The 23,096-nt window shown below is 44.2% G+C and overlaps 1 protein-coding gene across 1 annotated transcript in view; it reads left to right on the top strand.

Moving 5' to 3' along the window:
• TRABD2B (TraB domain containing 2B) overlaps nucleotides 1-23,096 on the top strand; it is a 295,930-nt gene that overhangs the window by 263,073 nt on the left and 9,761 nt on the right. Inside the window, 1 exon segment of the mRNA XM_055725226.1 lies at nucleotides 7,506-7,775. Coding sequence (XP_055581201.1) covers nucleotides 7,506-7,775 — 270 coding nt within the window.

Below are 23,096 nucleotides of genomic sequence, written 5' to 3'. Positions count from 1 at the left end.
TGGTGTAATACCATCACTTTAGATTCATCGGAAAGCCTGTGTATTCTTGGCAAATTTGGACAGAAGTCAGGATTTTCAATCCAGAGGTAACACTGATACTCCAACACCTGTTTCTGTCCAAAAACAGGGAGAAAAAGCAGAAATACTGAAAATTCAGTGCAAAGTCAGCACTCAACAATTTATTAGAAGACATTTAAAATTTTCAGTTAAGATTATGTGTCAAGTCTTTCAGTGGTACATGTGCTTATAGGAGTTGTAATTTGAATGTGAAGCCTTTTCTCTCCTCTGTGAAGACTTTCAGAACAAACCAGATGTCCCAGTACAGCTGTATAGCTACTCCCATGCTGAACCAGCATGCTTGAGCAGAAAAGAGCCCATCTCGATCTATGGGATAGTTATTCAATCCAAGGAGCTTTAAGTGCAACTTCCATAAGACAGTGAGGCACCAAAGGCAGCTGTGTTATGAATATCTTGCTTAAATCAAACTACCCAGGCAGAAATAGCTTAGCACTAAATGGGTATGGTCATAGCAAGACAGTGAAGATTTAGGGAATAGAGTCTGAGGTGAGGTTTTGTGTGCCACCAGCGAAGAAGGTTCTTACTTGCTACTAACGTGGGCGATGGAAGCAAGACTGGAGGGTGAACCCGTCCTTCCTCTGGGCACAGCCCATCTTCTGAGGCTGGAGCATGCAGCTTACAGTTTACACTGAAGATGCATGAACAAAGGATTATTCAGTTCAAGAACTGAACCAAAAAGTTGAGAAGGGGAAATAAGTTCAGACTAATTTGAAGTGGAACATTTTGAGGACAATTTTCAAGGCAGGGGTCAGGTTTTGTTGGTTTTTTGTCATTTTTTATTTATTAGTTGGGTTTTCCTTTCTAATTAAGATCAATTCTTGAACAAAAAAGGCCACTTTGTAACATTTAAGTCTTTGAAAACAAAAGACTGAAAAAAATAATTTAAAGCTTTGTTCAGAAAGTGCTGAAACGAACCAGTTTGAGTTTTATGAAATAAAAGAATTCATATGAAAATGTGGAAAATGGCACGTAACAAATGTTTCAGCTGTCCTTTCTTTTTTCCAGCAAATTCAACCACTCAAGTTGCAGAAAGCTTGCATTTCTTGTATGCCCTCAATCAGCTTCACTTTTAATGCGGTGGAATAGATAACAAAAGTTTTACTCACGTCTCTTTATTTTATAGTTTCTCAAGCTGGGAAGGAAAATATCACCATCTATGGGAACATCTTGACCTCACAAGCTTTTAACTTCATTTATGCACAGAGTTGGGGGTTTGCATATATATATATATATACATGTATACCGAGGACTAAATTCCCTTAAAAATGAGGCCACAGTTCTTGAACAACAGTGATTCTGCCCAGAGAAATAGCCTGACATGGATTCCGAGTCCAGAGATACCATCCAAGTTTGGAGTGGACTGTAATCTAATTTAAACTACTTAACCTAATTTAACTGCTTGTGAGATGTAGTTTACTCTGGTGCAAAAATGAAAAAACAACTTCGTTTCCAAATTTTCTTAAGAAATGGAAATGCTTTAACGTTAGTGTTCAGGCCTAAGGCAACTGCATCCTAAATAAAATATCTTGTTATAATGAAGCCGATCGGATGAGTGAATAATCAGGGATTTCACAGGCGTTGTCTTTTGCTGTCTCTTGAGCCCAAATTCATCTCACTAATTTACAGCAGTTACCTGAAGCAGCTCAGGTAAGTTAGGTATGGGGAGAATCTGATTCTCTAGTCTTTTCTTTGGAGTTACTCTCTTTTGCAGTAAAAAAAAATAAATCTTTTTATATATATATGTGTGTGTGTGTATATATATATATGCTTTCATCTTGAAGGAGATGAACTCCATGGTGGCATGCACTGGTGTCACCTCGTTATGTGAGAGACCATGGTCTAAATCCATACTCCATAGCACTAGTAAGAGGCCCTATAAGCTGTGCTGGTGTGGGTTAGGATTTATGCCTGGGTTTCTGTTCTCCTTTTGTTTGCTGCTCTCCCAGGAGCTTTGAAAATCCAAGTTTCATCCTAGCATGGAAGAGAAAAAAAAAAAAAAAGCAATTTTTTTTTGTGGGACAGGACATTCTGGTGCCCATCTTGTGGGTGTGCATGACTGCTCTCTCCAAGAGATGCATAAGGGAAAAAAAGCAAGAAGCAGATGTTTCTGTGGCCTGTGGCAAGGGGAGCAAGGATGCGTGCAAGGGACTGACGAATTCCTGCCTAGACAGAGACTCCCAAACTGGAATTTATGAGAATCAGTCTATAATAAAATTCTCTTAACGTGGTGTCTGGCTGTCATCCGGGTGCATCCCAAGAACGGTGGCATAAGGATAAAGCTGCCACATCGCACATTCTTTGCTATCACCACAGCTTCTCTCTTGATGAAACAAAATCTTGCCTTGTCTGACAGCTCTGAAAATTGAAGCAAGGAAACCTCAGTGATGCTGCTGTACTTGGAAGCACGTGCAAAGCATGGCAGTCTTCTGAGCAAAACTTTTCCATCGCTTGCGCTACAAAGACAAGATGCAAATAACAAATTGGCAAACTTGCATTTTAGAAGATTCTGCACATATCTGAGGGAACAGAAATGTTACCGCAAGATTGCTGAAAAAAATAGAATGATGATTTATTCACGTGGAAGATATGTATGGTCAGCAAAGGCATGTCCTCTCTCGTGATCTAAAGCAAGGGCAAATTCCTGGCCCTGCTGATGCCCAGGGGAGGCTTGATGGGGCTCACCCCAAACGTTATTAGCATTACTCGGGCAGGGGCGGGGACATTAGCGGCGTCTGCCCTGCCTGATTGTTCATCACCCCTCAGACAGTTGTCCTTGAGTCGGTGGTTGTGAAAGTCCCTGTTGGTGGGGGCAAGGTGCAGCACAAGCTGTCGTGTTGACACCACGCAGCCTCCACTGATGGGGGAAGGTGGGCTATTCACAAGGGCCGTTCAGAGCAGGAACGGAATGTGGATGCTCTGATTCACCCTACAGAGGAGGTTTTCAAGCCCATGGATGGTCACGGACCTCCGAGCTGCAGAAAGTGGATACGTGATGTGAGGGGTGGGAAGGTGCTTGCCTGGCCAGGGAGGAAAACATGGCTAGGCTGCCAGGTAGCTTGGGGCTAAATGAAAGCAGGACCTGGGTGATTTTAAGCCTGGGTATTATGAAAAGATGTTATTGCAGGACTTCATGATGTTAATGTCATTTTTCTGACCAGATGCACTCAATACCCATAGCAAATCCCAGTGATGAGTCTATTTTCTATTGTCAGTGCCAGCGCAGAGCGACACTAGAGACCACAAGGCAAAGAAATGCTGAGACAGCCTAACAGAGCATACAGCTCAGCCTGAACTACTGGCATGTTTCGTTTTGTTCTTTTAATTCTTGAAAAGAATTACAAAAGGATGGCAAATTTCACCAGAAGTGAAACAAAACCACAGGGCTTTTTGGGGATTAAGCGCTTTCAAGAAATTGCAAGAATAAATGTTTTCCTGCTTTCACTCTGTTTTCGGTACCTTAGGACCAAGCCACGCAGGGTGTTTGCTGAGATTCCCAAGTTTTCTTATTCAGACTCTGTTACTTTAGAGAACTTGTTTTGCAGAACTGTGCATCCCAGGGAAGGAAATTAAGGTCAGAGATGAGAAAAACCCACCTAAGGGCCTGAAATACTTGCAGTTTCTCAAAGACCACCCTGTGTGGGAATGATTGATTTAGAAATGGGTGGAACCTCTAAGCCTGGAGCTGTATCAAGTTATTCATGAAAATTCTCTGAGATCTTTGTGTGGACCAAGATGTTTGGGTGGTACTTTCTCACTCTTTCTTCAGAAAAGGCACTGTGGCCTCACAGACTGAAAACTGGCCCTGCTTTTTCTCTGGCTTTAAAAATAGCTATGTATCTTGAAAAGCTGCCTCAGCAGTAGTGGAGTAGAAAAAAAAAAAGTGTATTACGTCCCCACGGTTTCATACACTGCAGCTGTGCTAACAGAGCACATGAGGCTGAGACCAAAGGAAAGGCATGAAATAGTCCATGAAGTGATCAGCTGAATCTAACAGTAAAGCTTCACGCAATGGGGAGATCTGTTGTCCATAGGATGGACAGTATTGCAGATGGGAGGGGTTTGTCTTTTTGCTTTTAGGTGGAAAAAAATCCTGAATATTATTAATAGTAGTCAAGATCTTTGTGTTAATAAAATTGTGATGTAAATCAGTGGGGAAGTTATTTACTGATAGGAAGTCTACCTTACTTTGAATTCAGATTGTTAAATATTCTTTCAATGTGTTTGGATTAAATACCCGTATTCTGTGGGATTCAAAGTTTTGGGTTTACTTATGGTTGAATGCCTGTAGGTTGATGAACAGATTTGAAAACAACCAGGTCTCTAGATCTATTAAATCAGTTTTAAAAAATCTTCATTTTTTTGAAAGAAGCAAGTGTACATCAACATACAGCCTTCAACAGTCCCTCCCTAGGTCTTGGGGTAATTATTGCTAGTACAGGAATAATGGAACAAGTATCAACCAAATGTAATATACAGTTGCCACAGTGGAGCTATTCCCCCTGCGTCAACTCTAAAGTACCAGTGGTTAGTTTATAACCCTCTTTAGGTTACAACATTTTAACGTTTCTTCAGTGTTTATTTATTCTCTTCCCAAAGAATGTTCTGAAATACCGAGTTTACAACCTGTGGCTCATGTGATGGTAGTGGAAACAATTAAGCTAGAAGCTTTCAAAGCCACCACTGGGATTTTGATGCCCAAACTCATTAATTTTAATAAGAAGTGAGCTGCCAGTCGTCTTAAGTGGTTTTTAAAATCTCAACCCGTAAAAACACCTCTCCACTGGTTCCAGTTTACTAGGAGCTCAGAGCAAGGTAAACACATGTAACGGAATAGTAGGTGCTAAAAGGTGGAAAGTATGTGTTCAGATGTCTCTAAGACCATTCAAGGAGCCCAGTGGCAGCCCCAGCCTTGAGCTGGCAGATGTGGTCTGGCGCGAGGACTGCTCCCACCTTCAGCATCTCGGGGAATGACTGTCTGATCAGTGAACAGGAGGCACAGTTTCAGCGGCAAGAAGAAGAATGTCAAGGGAAACAGAAATCTTAGCAACAGCTCGGTTCCAGCTGTGATGATCACATTGTCTATTTTGGGTTCTCATGTCTGCTCCATGCTCTTGCCGCCTTAACGTTTCTGCCCACCACAGCCTTGTGGCCAGGGTAGCGCTCTTCTCCCCAGTGTGAAAACGGGTGGCTGGGTTGCACAAAGACCTGAGTGAATTCACACCACAGTGAGGAGCAGAGGTATCCAGAGTAGCATCAGAACAAGCTGGTTCGGGGCAGAATCAACCAGCTTGTATTCCTGTTGCTTTGCCTAAGTGCAGCAGGCAGTGAGTCCAGGGGGTTCTTGCCACCCATTGCCACCTGCCGCTGTTGCAGTTACCCACAGGGTGTTCGTAGGCACTTGGTCCAGGTCCTTCTCACCTGCCTAACCCATGCTATCCAAGTTCACACTGTGTGACCTTGCAAGCTGCTAAATGGCTGCATTTGCATGTTGAGAATTCCCTGATCCATTATCACGGCTGGATAAAAATTAAGAAATGTCTGCTGTGCCCTGAGGGTCACGCCTGCTGCAAACCTAGGAGAGCCTTTCCTTTTACATGAGTCTGGAGATGGCTTTCCTTCAGCTATGTCACAACCAAAGAAGTCTTGAAAGCTTTGGAGAGCACCAAGATCTTGCAAAGAAAGTTGCTGCACTGATGAAAATTCATCCTCAGCATGAATCATGGAAGAAAGTCTTAACGGGGAAAAAAAGCCAGAACCAGCAGATCTCTCTGTGACGTGCAACAGAGCATGGAGTGAGTTTGAGAAGGACTCACTGAGAGTCTGAATGCTTGGAAAAAGAGGAAAAATAGGGGATTTTCTTGTGTCTTTTATTAACGAAAGCAACCTTGGAAAAATTTCGTATTAGTTTAGACAAGTGTCTTTCTTTTCTGTATCTGTCATACGATCTCTGAAGAACTTCATTAATGTTGGCTGAGAGTGACAAAGTTACTGTCGTTTTTGCCAGTGAGTCTTATAGTAGCAACGATTAATTATCAGAAGCTCTTGGAAGGACATTGGGTGAAACATGATGCAGTGGAAATAGAGATGACCATCTTGACTGCTATTGTAATGGACTTCAAAAAAAAATCAAAAAGAAAAAAAACTGCCATTAGTAGTAGATGTGACTTTTTTGGAAGAGAACAAAATGTTCCATAAATGAAACATGTGGTTTCACTTGCAGCACATTTTGTACGTTGTCACCAATGAAGTTTAGGATTTTTTATTACTTTTTCATTAAAATGTCTTACTGGTTTCACTCAGGAGGCAAAACTTTTCATGTGGCTTTAATTGTTTCTGTCATAAAAGTCATAGCATCCATGTAATAGAAATAGTTTTGCAGACCACAGCTTCATATTGCCTATTAATCCTCTTCCATTTTCTGTACCTACAACTCATTGGGCCATCCCAAAGACAGAAAAAGTTCCTCTCTTGCAATTAAGACCAACCAGGAACTTCTACTGAAGTTGAGGGGGGTGGGGTGGGAAATCACTTTGTGTCAGTACTGGTTTATTAGATTTTTGTTTCGGCTATCTTAGCTCACAAATGTAAGTTCACGTGGCTGCGTATTGAAGGAGAGAGTTTGTACTGACTTTTTTCTAAATTAGTGAAACTCCAGAAGATTAAAACAATAAAAGGCATTTTTCTGTGTAGTTCCAGTCAGATGCAAGAGGTGGTAGTGTTTCAAACAGGAGCAAAGAGCTGTGGCAGTGTTGTTTCAAGGTGGCTTTGGACAGGCCTTTTACCCCCCCTTTTGCTTCATTTTTCCATTATACAAAACCTGCTTTTTGAGGTCCAACTCGCACGTCCCACCCCAGCAGCCCAGCTATTAGACTGTGCGTCTGTCATCAGTCTGGGCTTCCCTGTCACCAATCCTAACTCAGATAAACGAGCGTAATTATTGTTGCAGTCAAAACAGTTACTTGTTTCCACAGATGATATCTAAAGCTGAAAAAGAAAAAAAAAAAAAGAAAAAAAAAAGAAAAAAAAGAAGGGAGTGAGTGTTATCTTGCTAATTTAAGATCGGCTGCTGTTAAGGTATCTGCTTTCCTCGGAGAAAGTCACAGTTTTGCTGTTTAACCTTCAGCCTGGGGGGGAGGTGACGCCGACCCCTACCACAGGCTCTAAAGCCTGTAAGAAGTAATTAAAATGCCAGGAAACAGCAAGAGCAGATCAACTGCCTTTTGCCTGATTCCCGGTTCAGTGTTTGTTTCAGAGCTTGCTAGGAAATGCCGCTGCTGTCTTTAGTTGCTGCCCCAGAGCAAAAGCCTTTCTTCTCATACACCTTGGCTGTTAGGAGCACCCAACAAGTCGTGTAGCCCCCTGCTTTCACTTTGTCTTAGCACGAGCCCTTGCTTATTCATCAAATGTTTAAATGTTGTGTTTTTCAGCTCAAGGATGACAAAGACAAGCCCAGCCTTGGAAGGGTCCTCAGCAACAGCCCTGCCCGCTGTCCAGCTTTCTGAGCAGGTCCCACTGACGTCTCCTTCCCTGAAGCCCCTGCAGATGGACGAAGATGACAGCCTGTCTCCTCACCTCCTGTTGCCAGACAGCATCAGCCAGCTGGAAGAGTTTGGCAGGCAGAAGAAATGGCACAAGAAGCAGCATAAACACCATCGCCAGAGACAGTTCAATGACCTCTGGGTTCGGATAGAAGACAGGTGAGTCATAACTTTTACAGTCCCTGTCCTTTTCCTACTGTCTCTTGACTAGTTGCTCTTTACAGATCACAGGCCGTGTTGATTAGACAATAAAGAGGGTTTGAAAAAGGCTAAATGGGAGAGACAGGGAGTGAAATGGTGGTTTTGGAGCTTAATGAAGAATTAGGAAGAAGGCTTATAGGCATGTTTGATGTAAAAGTAAAGAGAAAAAAGACCAATGTTTAGAAGATTTTAAATACACAAAAACAAAGACTTGTCAGAGTAAAACCAGGGAAAAAATAACAATGGAAAATATTCTGCGTTCACCCACTTTCTTCCAGTAATTATTTTCCAACCTTTACTGTCAGTTTTCACCCAAAGACTCTCCCATTTTCCAAGCATGCAGACTGTTCCTGGGAGGTTTTAGAATTCTGACAAACCTGACTCAATCTTAACTGTGTTCTGGGACTGAAATGTTTTAACATCTCAGACTGTGCTGAAAACAGCAAACTCGGGTAAAATGAAGTACTTGGCTAAGGCGTCTATGTGAAGACAATAGAGGTGGGCACATTTCTGTGGCCAATATTGGTCCAAGGTTAAAAACTTCCAAACAGTGTTTGAATAAGGTCTTCATGTTTGACCAGGGCTTCTTGATGTGTGCTTTTAGGATTCCCGGGCAATTTATTCTCCCTCCTCTAAAACTGAGAAGGCTCTTACTGCCTTTATCCAGGCCAAGTCATGGGCAGATAAACAGCCACAGTGTTTATAGATCTCCTAACAAGTAAAAGGAATGAAATAATCTGTTGAGAACTGGCTGCTCGCCTATACATGTGATGATTATGTTTGATCGTTACTTTTATTCCCATTTTCATAGCACCTAAATTCTCTGCTAGTAAAATGAGTCAGTCTCTCAGAGGCTTCTCCATTTGCTAAGGAAAAAACTCCATGTATTTGTGTTTTGGGATTATTTTTTTATTATTTTTATTTTCTTTTTAACGTAGCAGTTGCCTCTTTCTTTTTTTTCCCGTAGTTTATTGTATTCTCAGGGTGAATTATGCAAGGATTCTTATTAAGGTGGTGCATATTAATCTTAATGTAGTAAAGCTGTTTCTGAGGTTAATGCCATCCTTGGTAAGAAGGATTCATGTGTTTTGTTCTCAAAGCGCGTTCGGGGGTTGGATGCAGCCCGCATGAACTAGGAGGCATTTGGTTCAAAATAGTTGATTGCCTTGAGGACAAGGGACTTTTCTTTCTTCTGCATGGGGGCCACTGAATCGTGGTGTCCCATGACGTCCCAGCATTTCACAAGGATGTCTGGTTCAGCTCGCCATGCATGTCATACAGCTGAGGTGCTGAGATGTGGTGGGAGCCTGGCAGTTAGGCGCAACCCTCCTGCCCTTATCCTATCTATCCAGAAAGGATATTGGATATTGGGCCTGATAGGGCTGTGGAAATGTGCAGCTGGGGGCTTGAAGCAGTGGTGCTTGCATAGCTTCGGCAGACTTTTGCTGGTTTTGTTTCAATAAGAAATGTTCCTAGGAAAAGTATTTTAAAGGGTAGTTCCCCAGGTTAGAGTTAAATTGTTTGGTTTGTGCTCCCGTGAGATTTCATCTGAATCGAAACCTTTTTTCCCTCTACTTCCATTTCATAAGGATGGAGATTGGGATAAGGAAATGTAAGTTTCCGCTCCCACCACGCTGGTGATGAACCAGACGCTGCATGTCGCCTGCCTTGCTGAAAGATCCCAGGGAGATATTAGTGGGAGATCACAGCCCTAGAAATGAGGAAAGGCTGGAAGAAGGGAAGTCTGCCTTAGGGCTTTCAGATGGTTTTAGTGCTTATGCAGTTCTGGAGTAACTTCTGGTGTTTTCCTGGAAACAAAACAAAACAAAAAATACAAACTGTTCAGCTAAATCAGAGAGTCACAACCAGCTCTGGTTTCCCCATAAATTGGATGGGGTCTCGACTTTCATAAACCAGCTGCTACATATTGTGCTTTTGGCAGTTGGGTTTCATCAGCATTAATTGCAAGCTGGACCTTGCACAAGGCAATAAACAATGAGGTTTCTCTAACTGGTTCCTTTCTGATTGGCAAGAAAAGAGCAGAAATGTGTGCCTATCACCAGACTGTAGCGTGATCGTTCTGGGGAGGAAACAACCAGGATGGCTGATAACGTGGGCAGTGCAGTGTGACCTGTGCGGGAGAGAAGCACGTGGCCTCACATTTTGTTGCCTTAGTGATGTTCACCAGCAAGACTGTTAGCACTTGGGTTTGAGGATAACCGGTGTACTAGAAGTTCGTGCTCTGGCCTGTCCCATAGATCCATTGTGCATTTGCATATATTTAAATCGTGTTCTGTACAGGCTGAGGTCTCTGCATATAGTGTTACCTTGAGCTATGGCTCCATGCTGCCAAATGGTTCTTCTTCCAGTTTGAGTTTCCTGACTCACATGTTGTCACCTGAAACTTGACTTGTTCACCTTTGAGACAGAGGGATTTAGGTCATTGCTGCGGCTTTTGGATGAAAGCTGCATAAACCTCACCGGTTCCGTGCGAGGTGTCCCGAATTCAGCCGTTTGAGCTGCCTTTCAACCTGAAAAGTCAAAGAGAAGTATACAGGTGGGGGACAAATCCAGGCGAATTTAAACCAGATTATTGATTCTTGTATGAGCCTCATTGAACTGTGAAATGACTGTGGTTCATACAGCTCTTTTCCAAAGCTTTATTGACCGTGGATTCAAGGACTTTATGAGCCATGAATTGCAGGGCTTTTTATGGACTATGCATTTCTAGGCTATCTCATACACATCCATGGAAATCTTGGGGTGTTTTTTTAAGCTACCAACACAGAAACAAAGGAAATGAACACAGGAGAACAATCTTAAAGGAACATCAAAGGTCTGACTCCAACCTATAAAAGCCAGGAAATCCATAATTAATGGTTCCACTAAGACTTCAGCTCACACAGTCGTTCGGGTCTAATCTGAGGTTATAGCTACAATCTGAAACGGCCTCGTGAAAAATGAGTCATCATTTAATGTCACACATCATTATTAGTATTTACTTTCAGTTATACCTTGGAGATTGTCCTTTCCTTTTTGTTCTGGCTTAACAGCTGAGGCATTTGAGTTGGCACCCCTGAGTGGACAGTGTTTAGATTTGTGTGTTGGAGGGTTAGTACTGCTGTGAAGGATGAGAAAGCCTCCCCTCTCTCTTCTCCCTGTCTTTGACAGAGCTAAGATTTGCTGATCTCCTGGGTAATCGGCTGCACTGAAGGCTATTAAAAAATAAAAAATGCTGATGAAATGTGTGGTTTCCTCTCCCTTCTGCCCTCTTCCCCCAAAATCTAAACAAAATTTGAAAGTCCTGCCTGGCTGCAGTTTGTGTTTGAAATTGTCAAGAATCAAAATTAAATGGACATTTCAAGTAGCGGGATTTTTTCTTTAATTACTTGGTTTTGCAGAAATGCGCTGATCTGAAGTCTGTCTTGGGGAGGAATTTGAACTTAGATGAAACTTAAACCCTAGCTAGCTCCTGCAGCCAAGAGCCAGCTGGGGCAGCAGGGAGGGAAGGCAAAACCGTTGAGCTGGAAGGCTGCGGTTGGCATACAGGGCATGTTATTGTTCCTGCTAGCTGAGCTTCTCCTTGTAATATAAAAAATTAATTGCAAATCATTCACTGGCTTTTAATGATGAGCTGCTCCGTTAATGGAAAGAATAGAGAAACGTCTGTGACGGTTCAGAGTAGTCAATGAAGGATGGATCAGGACCGTACCTTTGTTCGAGCAGGCAGAGGGTTTAAGGCCACAAATGAAAGGAGCCCAAGAGAACAGAGAACCTCTCCCAGCTGCAGAGGGAGCATTATAGCTCCTGGGGCCCTAAGGCAGGGTGGGAGGAAAGCTCCTGGGAGAAGGCAGGGAAGTCAGTAACTCGGAGGGTGTTCCAGGAGGTGAGAGCTTTGGAAGGAGCGATGGCAGCTGGGGGATGTGAAAGAAGAGAAATACAGTAGTGGGAAGAAAGATTCAGAGAGGATCTAATGGGCAAATCCGAAGGTTTGTTCCCACTGCCGAGGAAGAGATGTGGGTAAAGATGGTGTTTGGAAAGACTCTGAGGTCACACAGATGCTTCACTTGCATGGGAAAGAAATTCAAGCAAAAGAATTGTTATCTGAAGAGAAAAAAAAAGGAAATATTGTCCCAGATGTAAGCTCAGCCCTGCAAAACCTGCCTTTAGTGGGAAACGAAATTAATTCCCCCTGTAATTGGAAATGGCATTTCTCTGGTAGCCCAGTGCTGACTATTCACCCCATACAAACATCACAAATACCAATTTCTTTGGGAAGCAACAGTTATTTTAGGGAAGGGGGGAAAAAAAAAAAAAAGAAAAAAGTTATGCCAGTGATGGATGAAGGGAGACAATGTGTAATAAACTGCACTAAGAGTGCCTGTATAGAGTGAACCTTATCAGTTTGGATGGAATTTAAGCACTTAGCCTGTTATCCTTTCTTTCAAGACAATACAGTGATGGAAAACAGAACTCTGTCAACTCAGACAAACTTTTAATTTCATTTAACCGCATCTGAAAGGTAAATTTCAGTAAATGAATCCAAATTGCTTCCTTTTCACAACACACGGTGCTGAAATACAGTACTTAACTTCATTAAAGAAAAGACTGCTTTTCTTTAGAGGAGACCTAGACACTTTTGAAGTCTAACAGGTAAATTGTGGTCAGATGATTTCCCTCCACATGGTAGCTTTGAGTTTGAAATTTCCATCACTGGGGCCTTGTTTGTTTAAATTACTGTATCCGCCTCCCTGGTAAGGGTACTGCTTGGAGAGTGCATGCCAACCGATGCTCATGGAGGGGGGAGCGCTCCCTCCTCCAGCCTGTCTCTGTGCAGCCAAGTAAGCAGTTGCCACCACTGCATTTATTTGCCCTGTGTTCAACCAAGGATGAGGATGCAGCTTCGGGACCTTTCCAGCTTGTTATAGTGAACTTGCTCCAGCAGCCAGGAACAGCGGGAGCATAGGTGTCTTGGAGTCCCACCTTCCTCCCCTGGTCACACCTCGTTGTTGTTTGGGGCTTAGCTCTGTTGTGTGGCCCCTTGGCTTTCCTCCAGCACTTGTCTACCGTTTTCTTTGCTGTTCTCCTGACAGGGTTTCCTTCTCAGGAAACCTTCATGAGGACAGTCCCTACCAGTCACTGCCCCCAGTCTCCAAGGCATGGCAGAGAAGTATGTACTCCTCAGAAGAATCTCGTGGTTCGACAGCTTGGGTACAAGACCCTTCTGTCATGCTGAGTGGTCTCAAAACACCTCCTGGACAAATGCTCCCTCTTGGTCCCTTGGTGGCAGCTGAACCTTTGTATCTTCAACCGGCCTGAAATCTGCTCTTAGTTTGCCCAGTTTTTTAAGAACTCTGGTGGATGTACAGTGGCCAGAAGAAGACTTTTGGGCAGTGAAGCAGTACGTCAGTTGGTCCCTCTCTCTCCCAGTGTTGTGTGCCTCTCTTGAACATGCAGTCTTGCTTCTGTGAAGGCATCCTCAGCTCCTCCTGAGCAGAGAGCGCAAAGCGTGGGGAGTGCTGTATTTTCCCCTTCTTAGTTTCTTACCATTTCCATTTGATCCCCCTTTGAGATGAGCAGATGGCTTGATGCTTTAAACAAGCACTGATGTTGGCAATTCTTTCATCGTGCCCTTTACACAGCGCCAAGTACGCAAGCCCTCCAGTGGAAGTAAAATAACAGCGCTCCGTGCAGTAGAAATGAGAGGTAAATCTCCTGACTGTAACATATGATACAGTGATGACATATCCTCCCTCCCTCCCTGGATGGTTTTTATTGAGGCTTCTTGGATTATCAGGTTGGTCAGAGTGCACAGAATGCATTAATTAAAGCGTGAAACCTGGGCTCAGCACACAACTCTCCCGTGCATCGCAGTGACGGATGGGAAGTCCTGACATTCGTGTCCAAAATTCTTGCATCTCCATATTAATAGACCCTCCCTGTCAGCTGGCTGTGAGTGATAGCTTCTTTCCCCTCGTGGAGTCAAAGAGTTAATTTGTTATCCTCCAGATGGGGCTGAAAATATGTGCAGCCACACTTTCACCTGCTGGACACGCAAAAAGATCTGTATGCTTTACTTTGTTCTGTTGTTGTTCTCTATAATGTGCTGCCGTTGTGTGATGAAACAAACACAGATAAGCTTAAAAAAAATAAGCAAAACCCTTGCGTTTTTACTGTCACTATTGCTTAATCGTCTCACTATCAGTATGAACAATTAATATGAAGCAGTATGCAAACCCTATTTTAATGAAAACTATAAATACCTGAAAACAAAATCATTAGAGATACAGAAGTCCCTTGGAAATAGAGACGTAATTTGTATATGGATTTCAATTTTATTTCACGAAACTATATTCCTTATTGGTAATGCAGTAGGTATTTTATTTTTGTGAAATTTAAATCCATCATAAATATTAAATCCATATTTTGAAGGCGAGCAAGTAACAAAATTGGAGCACGCTAAAGCTAGGATTTTTGAACAGTGAGGTATTTTTCAGCACTGGATATCCAAGAGCCCTTTCTGCTCCTTCCTCCTCAATGCTGATAAAGATGGAAAATACAATAAGAGATGTTTTATGGAACCTGTTAAGAGCTTTCTCTTCCTTTCTTGTTTCCTGCTCTTTATTTGGGATGTGTTGAGTAAAGATAGCCTATATTATGCGTTGATATCTACCCCAGTTTGGTGTATTTCTGACTTGCTATCTATCATTGCTAGCTTTGTTAATCTGCCTAAGATCTGTCTGATGCAGCACAAACAAAATGTTTGCTTAGGATTCAGTTTCAAGAAGGAGCAGCTGCTGAGTCGTGACAATCTTTTCCTCCGTGATGCACATCCCCACTTGTTCCGCTGTTTCTCAGCCAGCGCAGTCTCATTTCCTCACCCAGTGCCAGGACTCTTGAATCTGGACAACCTGTTAACTTTTCAGTTCCATGGTTCTCCATTTTCTGCTTCAAATTTTCTTTCTCCAATACTCTTTCTACCTGCCCTTTTTAACTCTGGCTGCATGCACTTGGCATGGGCCCTGGAGCAAGGAGTGGAAGGGGACCCCTCCAGCATCTCCATCCCCAGACCTCTGCACTCACCTCCAGCTCCCTGAGCTCACCTAGCTCGCGAGGTGTCCTTCTTCACTTTGTTAACCAGGAGGTAGACCTCCATGTTATTTCATCATCTTTTGCTTTTTCCTACCATTTTCACACAGATGTCTGTGTGGCCAAAGAACACTGCTGATCAGGCAAGACAGTCAGCACTGGCTCCATTTATTCTTTGCTAAATCCATGGACATCATAAAGTGGTCCAGGCTCTTTTTGCTGATGCTTTTTCTTCTCTTGGCGAATCGGCAGCCTCATGGGCAGTCTCTGTGATAGTGACCAGTGCCAGGAGTGTGGGGGGCAAACTGTGGTCGGGACACCTACAATAATAAGTCGTTAGCAAAACCTTTATGCTTATGCATTAGATCTTTTTTTTTTATTTAACAGACATTGGAAATGTGCTTACGGTTGGCGTTAAACTAGTGAAAAGGTGCCCGTGGGTATAAATGCAGAAGCAAGTTTATTTTACCTACTGCTTGTTTTAATGTTATGAAGCTACCACGGTTGACTAGGTTAGACTCTATTTAAAGTCTTGAGATTCCCAGCCACAACTGCTCAGTCATAAAAATAAGGTTTCAGGATGGGACCTATAGTACAAAGTGTCTCCTGTGGAGCAAGGCAAAAAAAGGAGGGTGCTTTTTCCACCAAAAGCGTTAACGCTGAGTGAGTTTGACTGTCTTCTGTGTTAATGCAAGGCTTTTTCTCCAGCTATTTTTAGTCTGTTCCAGCAGTGTATCCCACTGTGGCCTGGTATGCAAGAAAAGTTTGCTGTGAGGTTTGCAAACACTTGTATTTCTGTGTTGTGAGAACAGAGCATTTGTGTGTTTTTGGAGCGTGTGTTCCTTCGGCGACTGAAAGGAAGGGCAGACCGCGCATGTGATCCGCGCACATGTTTATTGTTGCCTGTGAATAACCATGTACAGCAAATGGGCTCTGGACAAAAGCTTGTTAGCAGATGTCGTCATGGCCCTTCCAATTTATAAATATGAGCCTTGACATTTATATTTTCCATATCCAGAGCTTTCACTAGCCAGATGTTCTGAGGATTGGCTCCTTGGAGTCTTTAACTGTGACTCCTCGTGGCATATTCTCTGTTGCACATACAAAAAAATAAAACCGTTATTTCTGGCTCCTATCAAACAGATAAGGAGGGAGAATGCACTGAGTACCCTCAGGTAAAGGGAGTTCCTCTAAATCTGAGATGCGGTTTAAGACAGCTCTACCGAACTCTGTTCACTCAGCTGAAAATGAAGTTGTCTGGTGTAGCAGGCAGAGAGAATTCCGGACACAGCAGTGTTTTTACCCTTGCTGTTCGGGGTGGGTGAAGAACGCGGTTTGTGTTATACTTGCAAGGCTGACTGCAGCTGCAGACACTGTACGAAGTGCCAAGTGGGCTCGTGCCCGGGGTGAGCAGGATTCCTGAAACACAGAAGTGGGTAGTAAAGGACCTGCACTGCTTAATTGCAATCCTTGGTACGGAGCGTTGTGTTTTCCTGATCGAGCGGGGTGGCGGCCAGCACCACATTCAGACTCCAAACTTTGAGCATGACTTGGCTGACAAAACGTGGCTGCTTCCATCTTCAGAGCAAACTGAATTGCTCCCCAGACTGGTGCGGCCAGCACTGACCCTGCAGGGAGGCTGGACCCCGTGCACGTGAGGTTTGGGGCCGTTGGGGTCAGGAGCAAGGTGTTTCCCTGCCGCTCAGGCTATGGAAGCAGCAGAGACCCATCGATGCCATGGCTGCTCCTTGCACGGGTGCTCGTCAGGGAGAAAAGTTAGTCGCTGTCTCAAAAGCTGGGTTTGGGTCGAAGTGGGACCTCGGAAAGGGCGCTGCTTGCCGCGTTAATGGCTGTCTGCTTCCCTGCCCCAGGGGCACACAGATGTGGTGAAGAGATCACTTACCATCTAAAAGCCAGAGCAAACCTTCCCAAGCACTGCCACCCTAAGCTGGACTTAGATACATATTTGAGTGATCTTTGTATCTAGCAGTATTTAAGCCCCCAAAGATTGCAGATCTGCTGTTCCTCAAGGTAAAGCTCCAGGCTTAGCAGAGATACGTAAAATCTGTAAAATATAAAAAACTTCCAGTGAGTTACTGTAAAAAAAAAAAGAGATGTTTTTAAAATTCAGTGGAAATGCAAACAAACAACACTGACAATGCTAGCCCAGAGGAAAAGGGTAAGGAATATGGGAATTATTTTTGGTTCTGCTGTTCCCCTTCTGATTAGTGAGTCTCATGCCCTGTGAAACGAAGTGAAGTATGACGAGGAGGAGGACAACATCACCTTTGTGGTGGGCGGTTAGTTTATACGAAGGGTTTAACCACAGTTATACTGTGGTAGCAGGTTTATCTAGGACAGAGTCCTCGTAGAGTGAAATGGGAGGAAATCTGATTCCCTGACAGTGCCGGCAGCGTGGGCTGGGAACCCAGCAGGACCCCGAAGGGCAGCTGTGGTCCAAGTCCAGTTACTCACCGGAGGAAGGAGAAGTAGGAGTTATTTAAATTCATATGGTTTTAATGTTATAAAGGCCGGGTTCCTGCAATTAGGAAAATGCCAGGCCAAATTCCGATTTCACTCAGATCTCCTCTTTACAATTCCTGAATAACTTCCCTGAACAAAGCAAGCGTTATACCGGGGGCTTGAGCCCCCAGCGCTGGCGGGCGAGGGAGCCCAGCCTGTGTCCCCAGCTGCTGGGTGTCAGGGTGCCTGGCGCAGCAGTGCCGTGCTGCGTGGCATGGACAGTGCTCACAAGAGCTCGGGTCTGCAGAGACGTTCAGGGTCCAGGTTCTGACAGCCGGCAGGGAAAGCGGCTGCAGCGTGGCCAGCAAGCAGCTGCTTGGGATGGCACCTCTGGGCTTTCAGAGGGTTCGCAAGCGCTTGGGGAGAGAGTTTGTGCTGTGGCTGGTGTCACCGTGGTTGCTTTGCAAGCAGCAGGATGAACCCAAACCTTGTGGGCAATGCAGCAATTTCATGTCCTTGGAATTTCTGCTGATAGATATGCCTAACAAACCTTTTTTTATTTTGAGAGTGAGTCTGTTGGAAAGAAAAAGAAGCCAGTGCTCTTGTGCAGTGGAACAAGCTTGAATTCAATACTGCTCCAAATAACAGGTTCAAAGATCTGACCCAACCTTAATTATTCTTACTAAGAGAGACTCTGGAAAAATACAAGCAGTGAGCAGGAAAGAGAGCCCAGTGAATTAGAGAGAAAAATGCGATACAGACTAAACGGAGAGAAAAACTGTTATGCGGAGATGGAAAAAGAACAGGGAGAAGGAAAAAGAAAATTAAAATCAAATGGAAAAATGCAGTATATTGGACATCCATTTAAGCCAGTTTATATTTTGGTTGTTCATTCTGTTCCTTAATACGTTGCACAGGCATCTTCTTAGCTGAAGTAATTGTGTGACTTAGAGAACAGTCTTGGAGAAAATACTTAATTTTACAGGATGTTTTAGGTATATCCCTATTCTATATATGCCTATTCTAAATCATTTTAAAGTCTGGAGGGGAAAGTCGATATCTTTTACAGTGTTAACAAGAAAGTGACAGGGTCAAATATATACATCCCTATGAATGTATGTGTTCCCCAAGCACATCTAAACATGCTTGGTTAATTCTGTGCATCTGCAAAAAATTTTTGAGCCATAGGGCCCACACAATGCCAAACAAACACTTGAGTGCACATAGGGGAGGGCAGACCAAGTCACTCTGGTTCTAATTAATTGAAAGGTTGAGCCCAAGACATAAAATATGGATTATGATTTTGACCACCCCAAAAATGCAAATTGTTTTGCACATGGGGCTGTACTGGTGAGCACAGGCAGTCTGCAAAATGCAGACAAAAGGTAGATATTCCGCTCATGCTCGGGATTTGGTTCAAAACCACCTGATTGCAGCCATCAAATTAACTCTTTGCGTGTTGTGTATCAGCAGGTTGCCCAAAAATCTTCATAGATTGCAGCACTGGCAAGATTTTTACAATACTAAGGCCATCTGTGTGTGCATCCTTAATGTTCTTGTTTACTTTGGCTGTAAGAACTGCAATCACTATCTGTCCAAGGACCAGTGAAACAAGTACTTGGTTATTTGAGCCATGAAGATGAGTGCCTTAATTGCGCATACAGATCAGGTACACAGCCAGATGTGTGCAGTGGGTGGGGATGAGTTTGTGGATGTTTTTGAGCCCACATCACTACTTAGACTATCGTGAATGCATCCTGGCTCGGATGTCAGTGCAGAACTGGTGAAACAAAGGGCTCTGAGCTGTCCCCTCTTAGCAAGGGCCAGGTCCTGGGTAAAACTGGGATCCATTATCCCAGCTCTGTGATTGCCTCGTCCCAGTGCAGAATCACAGGGGGATATTCTTAGGATATTAGAGAATCATCAAAGCATTTCTTAGAAGGGCAAAGGAAAGAGCTAATGTTGTCATCTCCTGCCTCAGGACCACCCAGACACTCTACAACAAATTATGGGTCTTCAGCTACAATATCTTGAATTATTGTTCACAGGGATTTTAAAGAATTTAATTTCTTTCTGTTTTTTCCCCCCCCTCTTTTTTTCCCTTTTTTTTTTCTTTTTTTAAAGGATGACATGTAGTTTCCTGATGGGCTGGTTTTAATAAGGTCGAAATCTTTGTTGTTGCCAAATCAGAGAGGAATATAACATCTTTAAGTCATTAGATGGGAATGGGGTAATTACTCAGAGGGTGTGCTTCAAAGGTTATTGGTTTTTACAGCATTCTGTGTTTTTACACCATTCTGCAGTTGTCTGAAAAGGAGTGGCGGGCCTGATTCTGTCACTGCCACATGTGTGGGTGCAGGATTTGTATTTGCAGGGTTTTCCTGAAGGACTTCAGGGCAGGAGGCTGGAAAGGGCCATCATACCCAGTCTCCTCTGGGGATGGGGGAAAGCTCAACCTGACTGCAAGGTGCAGGAAACTTTCCCATATCCTGGAAGTTCACCTCAGAAAAGAGCACTCAGGCTGTGCTGAGTTTGTTTCTCACCTGCTCCTTCCCTACCTGCTAGATGCATCCTCATTGTCCACCTTTGCATCACTGTGTCCCCATGCCTGAGGGACCCTCAGGCTGCACTGCTGTGACAGCAGACTCCTCTTTCCCCTGTCTCTGGTGCAGCACTACCCATTGCTCCCATCCCTTCCCGTCCCGTCCCCATTCCCTCCTCTGGCCCCACAGCAACTTTGCCTTCACAACGTGACCCACCTGTGGTTTTAGGATGCCCCTGTAGTGCTCAGTCTCGCTGCAGGTCAGTGTCACTCCAGGGCTGAATTTGTCATCACAGAGGTATTTTGCAGGTGGCCTGGGCAAGTGGGACCTGCAAATCAGAGGGAGAGCCTGCAAAATGCTTCACGTTGGGTTAATGCTGGTGGTGTCACACTAACGCTTCAAGGTCTTGACTCAGATCAGAGTCAGGGGAGTAATAGAAGTGATTTAATGAGGTTTTGATGGTTCCTTGGTGGGTGTCATAGAGCTGAAAACCAAATCTCCTGGCTTCCAGCCCATGGCCCATTCAGACAGGGGGGCAAAAATGCACTAGAAGCATTTGAGCTGCATTTCAGCATTAAGCCTCCTCCTGTTTACACCATCATGGCCTCCCTGGAACCCCTGATCCAAGCAAGCCACCAACTCGTCCATCGTGTCAAACCTCAGAGACAAGACCCCAAGGAAGGACAGCATGCTGCAGCCCTGCCATGCCTGTTGTTGGGGACCCGCTATGGGGCTGCAGCGGGGAGCTACAACCCCGCCAGCTACTGCTTTTTGCGCGGCAGGATCAGCAGTTTTCCTCTTCCCCACACTGTGGCCCCATCCCTTTGTAGGAACCCATCCTTACCAGTCAAAGCACTTACTGGAGCAAGAGCTTGGCTGGGGTTCAGGAGACCTGAATTCCTGAGATAGAGATCTTCAGAAACAGCTCCTCTCGCCTACCTTAGAGACATGCCTTTGGGGGGAAAGGATTGTCATCTGGAGACATCTTGTTCCCCACGAACTGTAGTGGGAACACAGCTGAAGAGCTCTGACTACAAGCCTGCATCTGCCATAGCTATAATTAATCCCACCCTTTAAATCCTATTAAAGGCCAAGGCATCCGGAAGGACTGCCCGTGATTCTCTGTGATGGCACCTTCTGCAGGTGCTGCTGACAGTCTCAGTCCTGCATGTTCAGGAGGTGAAGGTGCTGACGTTACTTCCCTTTGCCCCTCAAGCATCATCCCATCCTTGTGTGCAGTGTCCTGCTCCCCACCGCTGCTGTTCCTGCGACAGTGACAGTCTGGCTCGGGGTTCTGGCGTGCTTGTTCGTGGCTTTCTGTCCTTTCAGAGCAATGCCTGGTGAAATTTGTGCTTCCCTTTCCTGTCAGTACTCTCTTTTTTTCTCCTAGGGATAAGCCATGGCAGACATGGTCCTAACAAAGAGGAGGGCTGGGGGAATCCATCTCTATCAGCAGCCGTGCGCTGCCCTTTGCCTCTGCACGGGGGTCGGAGGCTCGCAGGTGCCTGTCTCGAGAGGAGAGAATTGGAATAAGGCTGGATCAGAGCTTGACATTTGTCTCAGGTGGAAGGCTGGTTCCCATTTGAGTCTCGTCAGAAGGAAAGCTCAGGTCGGCAGCAGCGGGTTGTTGAGATGCTCCTGGTGCTGTTGCCTGACCCCTCTGTTGATAGCGTGGCTGCAGCTGCCTCCCAGCGACTCTGCCGCTGTGCTGCTCGCAGAGGGTGGATGCTTGCAGTGTAGAAAATGGCCAAAGATCTGGGCTCCCAGTAACCCTGGGGTAAAGGGAAAATAGTAGAGGTAAGGCTCTTCTTTGGCTCATCCCCTGACTTCTCTGTTGGCCACAAACCAGCGTGTGATACTGCTTACTCATGTAGACACACAAAGGCACTTTACTGCACTACTGCAAATAAGCAGTGGCCTCCTGTAGACCAAAACCGGATTCCTTAATCAGATCCAGGTTGGATTATTTACTTTTTTTTTAATGAACTGAACCTTGTGAAAGCATGAGCCTCTTGGCCTTGATCCCACAAAGGACTTTAGGGCGTGTGGAGTTGTAGGTATGTGAATACTAGCCTTGCTGGAAGCACTCCTGTGCTTCCAGTGCTTAGCATCCTGCTAGGCTGGGACTAGCAGACTCAGCATTCTGCAGGATTTATCCCTCAGGCTGCAAGTGTCTGTAAAAAAGACAATGATGAAGAAACAGATGAAGCCTGAGTGTAATGGAGCCTATGCTGATCTAAAGAATACCTTCCAGAAACACAGCAAATAATAGTATGAAAACATCAGGAGATGGGGACTTTGCATTCCCTTTAGGAGGTTACTGTAGTGGTTTTCACAGTTAAATCCTTGTGACTTACTTCTAATGCGATTTTTTTTCCGCCGGCATGCTCTTTTTTTTTTCTTTTTTTTTTTTTTTTCCTTCTTGGTTGAGCACCGAGTCCTTTCTTTCAGACATGTGGTCAGATTTCTTGCCAGCCAGCTTGTTTACATACTGCAACAGGTTGGTCCCAGCGCTTTAGGCAGATGTATTTTTCAAATCTTGATTAATAAATTTTGATGACATAAATAGGTCTGGTTAGTTCCAAGAATAATTGTCTTCACTAGCAGAACATTATTCCGATCACCAGGAAAATAATGTGATCAACTCCTTTCACATCTGTTCATTAAATGAAAAGGAAAAAAAAATAGGGCAAAATTTGTTTGAAAAGAAACAGGAAGCATATGCTTAATATCACTTAAAAAAAACCTAGCCATCATAAGGTTAACATCAAATCACAAATGCAAAACAGCCATTATTGTATTTACTCAAAAAATTTTTTCAGTTTACTAGCTCTTTAGGTTTTCAATTGAAACATGCGTTTTTTCAGGATTCAATCTGTGCTGGCACATTGTCCTGATAGGCTTCTTTCATCAGATGCTATTGTAGGAAAGGCTGCCTGAGTCCACATTTGTTTACATTTATTAAAAATAGTTGTCATGTGTTTATGTAGCTCCTTTGATCGAGAAAAATCCCCAAACACTGTGTAAGTTGTGCTTAAAAGGGTCACTTCCTCCGCCCTGAGCAGAAACCGTGTTGGGACTGAGGCATGGCAGCAGATTGGAAACACACAGAAATAGCACCATACTTCGGTGGGTCCTCACCCCCCCAGAGCACCGTCAGTTTTCCACAAGCTTCAGAACAGTT

This window comes from Falco cherrug, chromosome 12 (assembly GCF_023634085.1).
Source record: "Falco cherrug isolate bFalChe1 chromosome 12, bFalChe1.pri, whole genome shotgun sequence".
Taxonomy (NCBI): domain Eukaryota; kingdom Metazoa; phylum Chordata; class Aves; order Falconiformes; family Falconidae; genus Falco; species Falco cherrug.
This window is presented reverse-complemented; position numbering and strand designations above follow the sequence as displayed.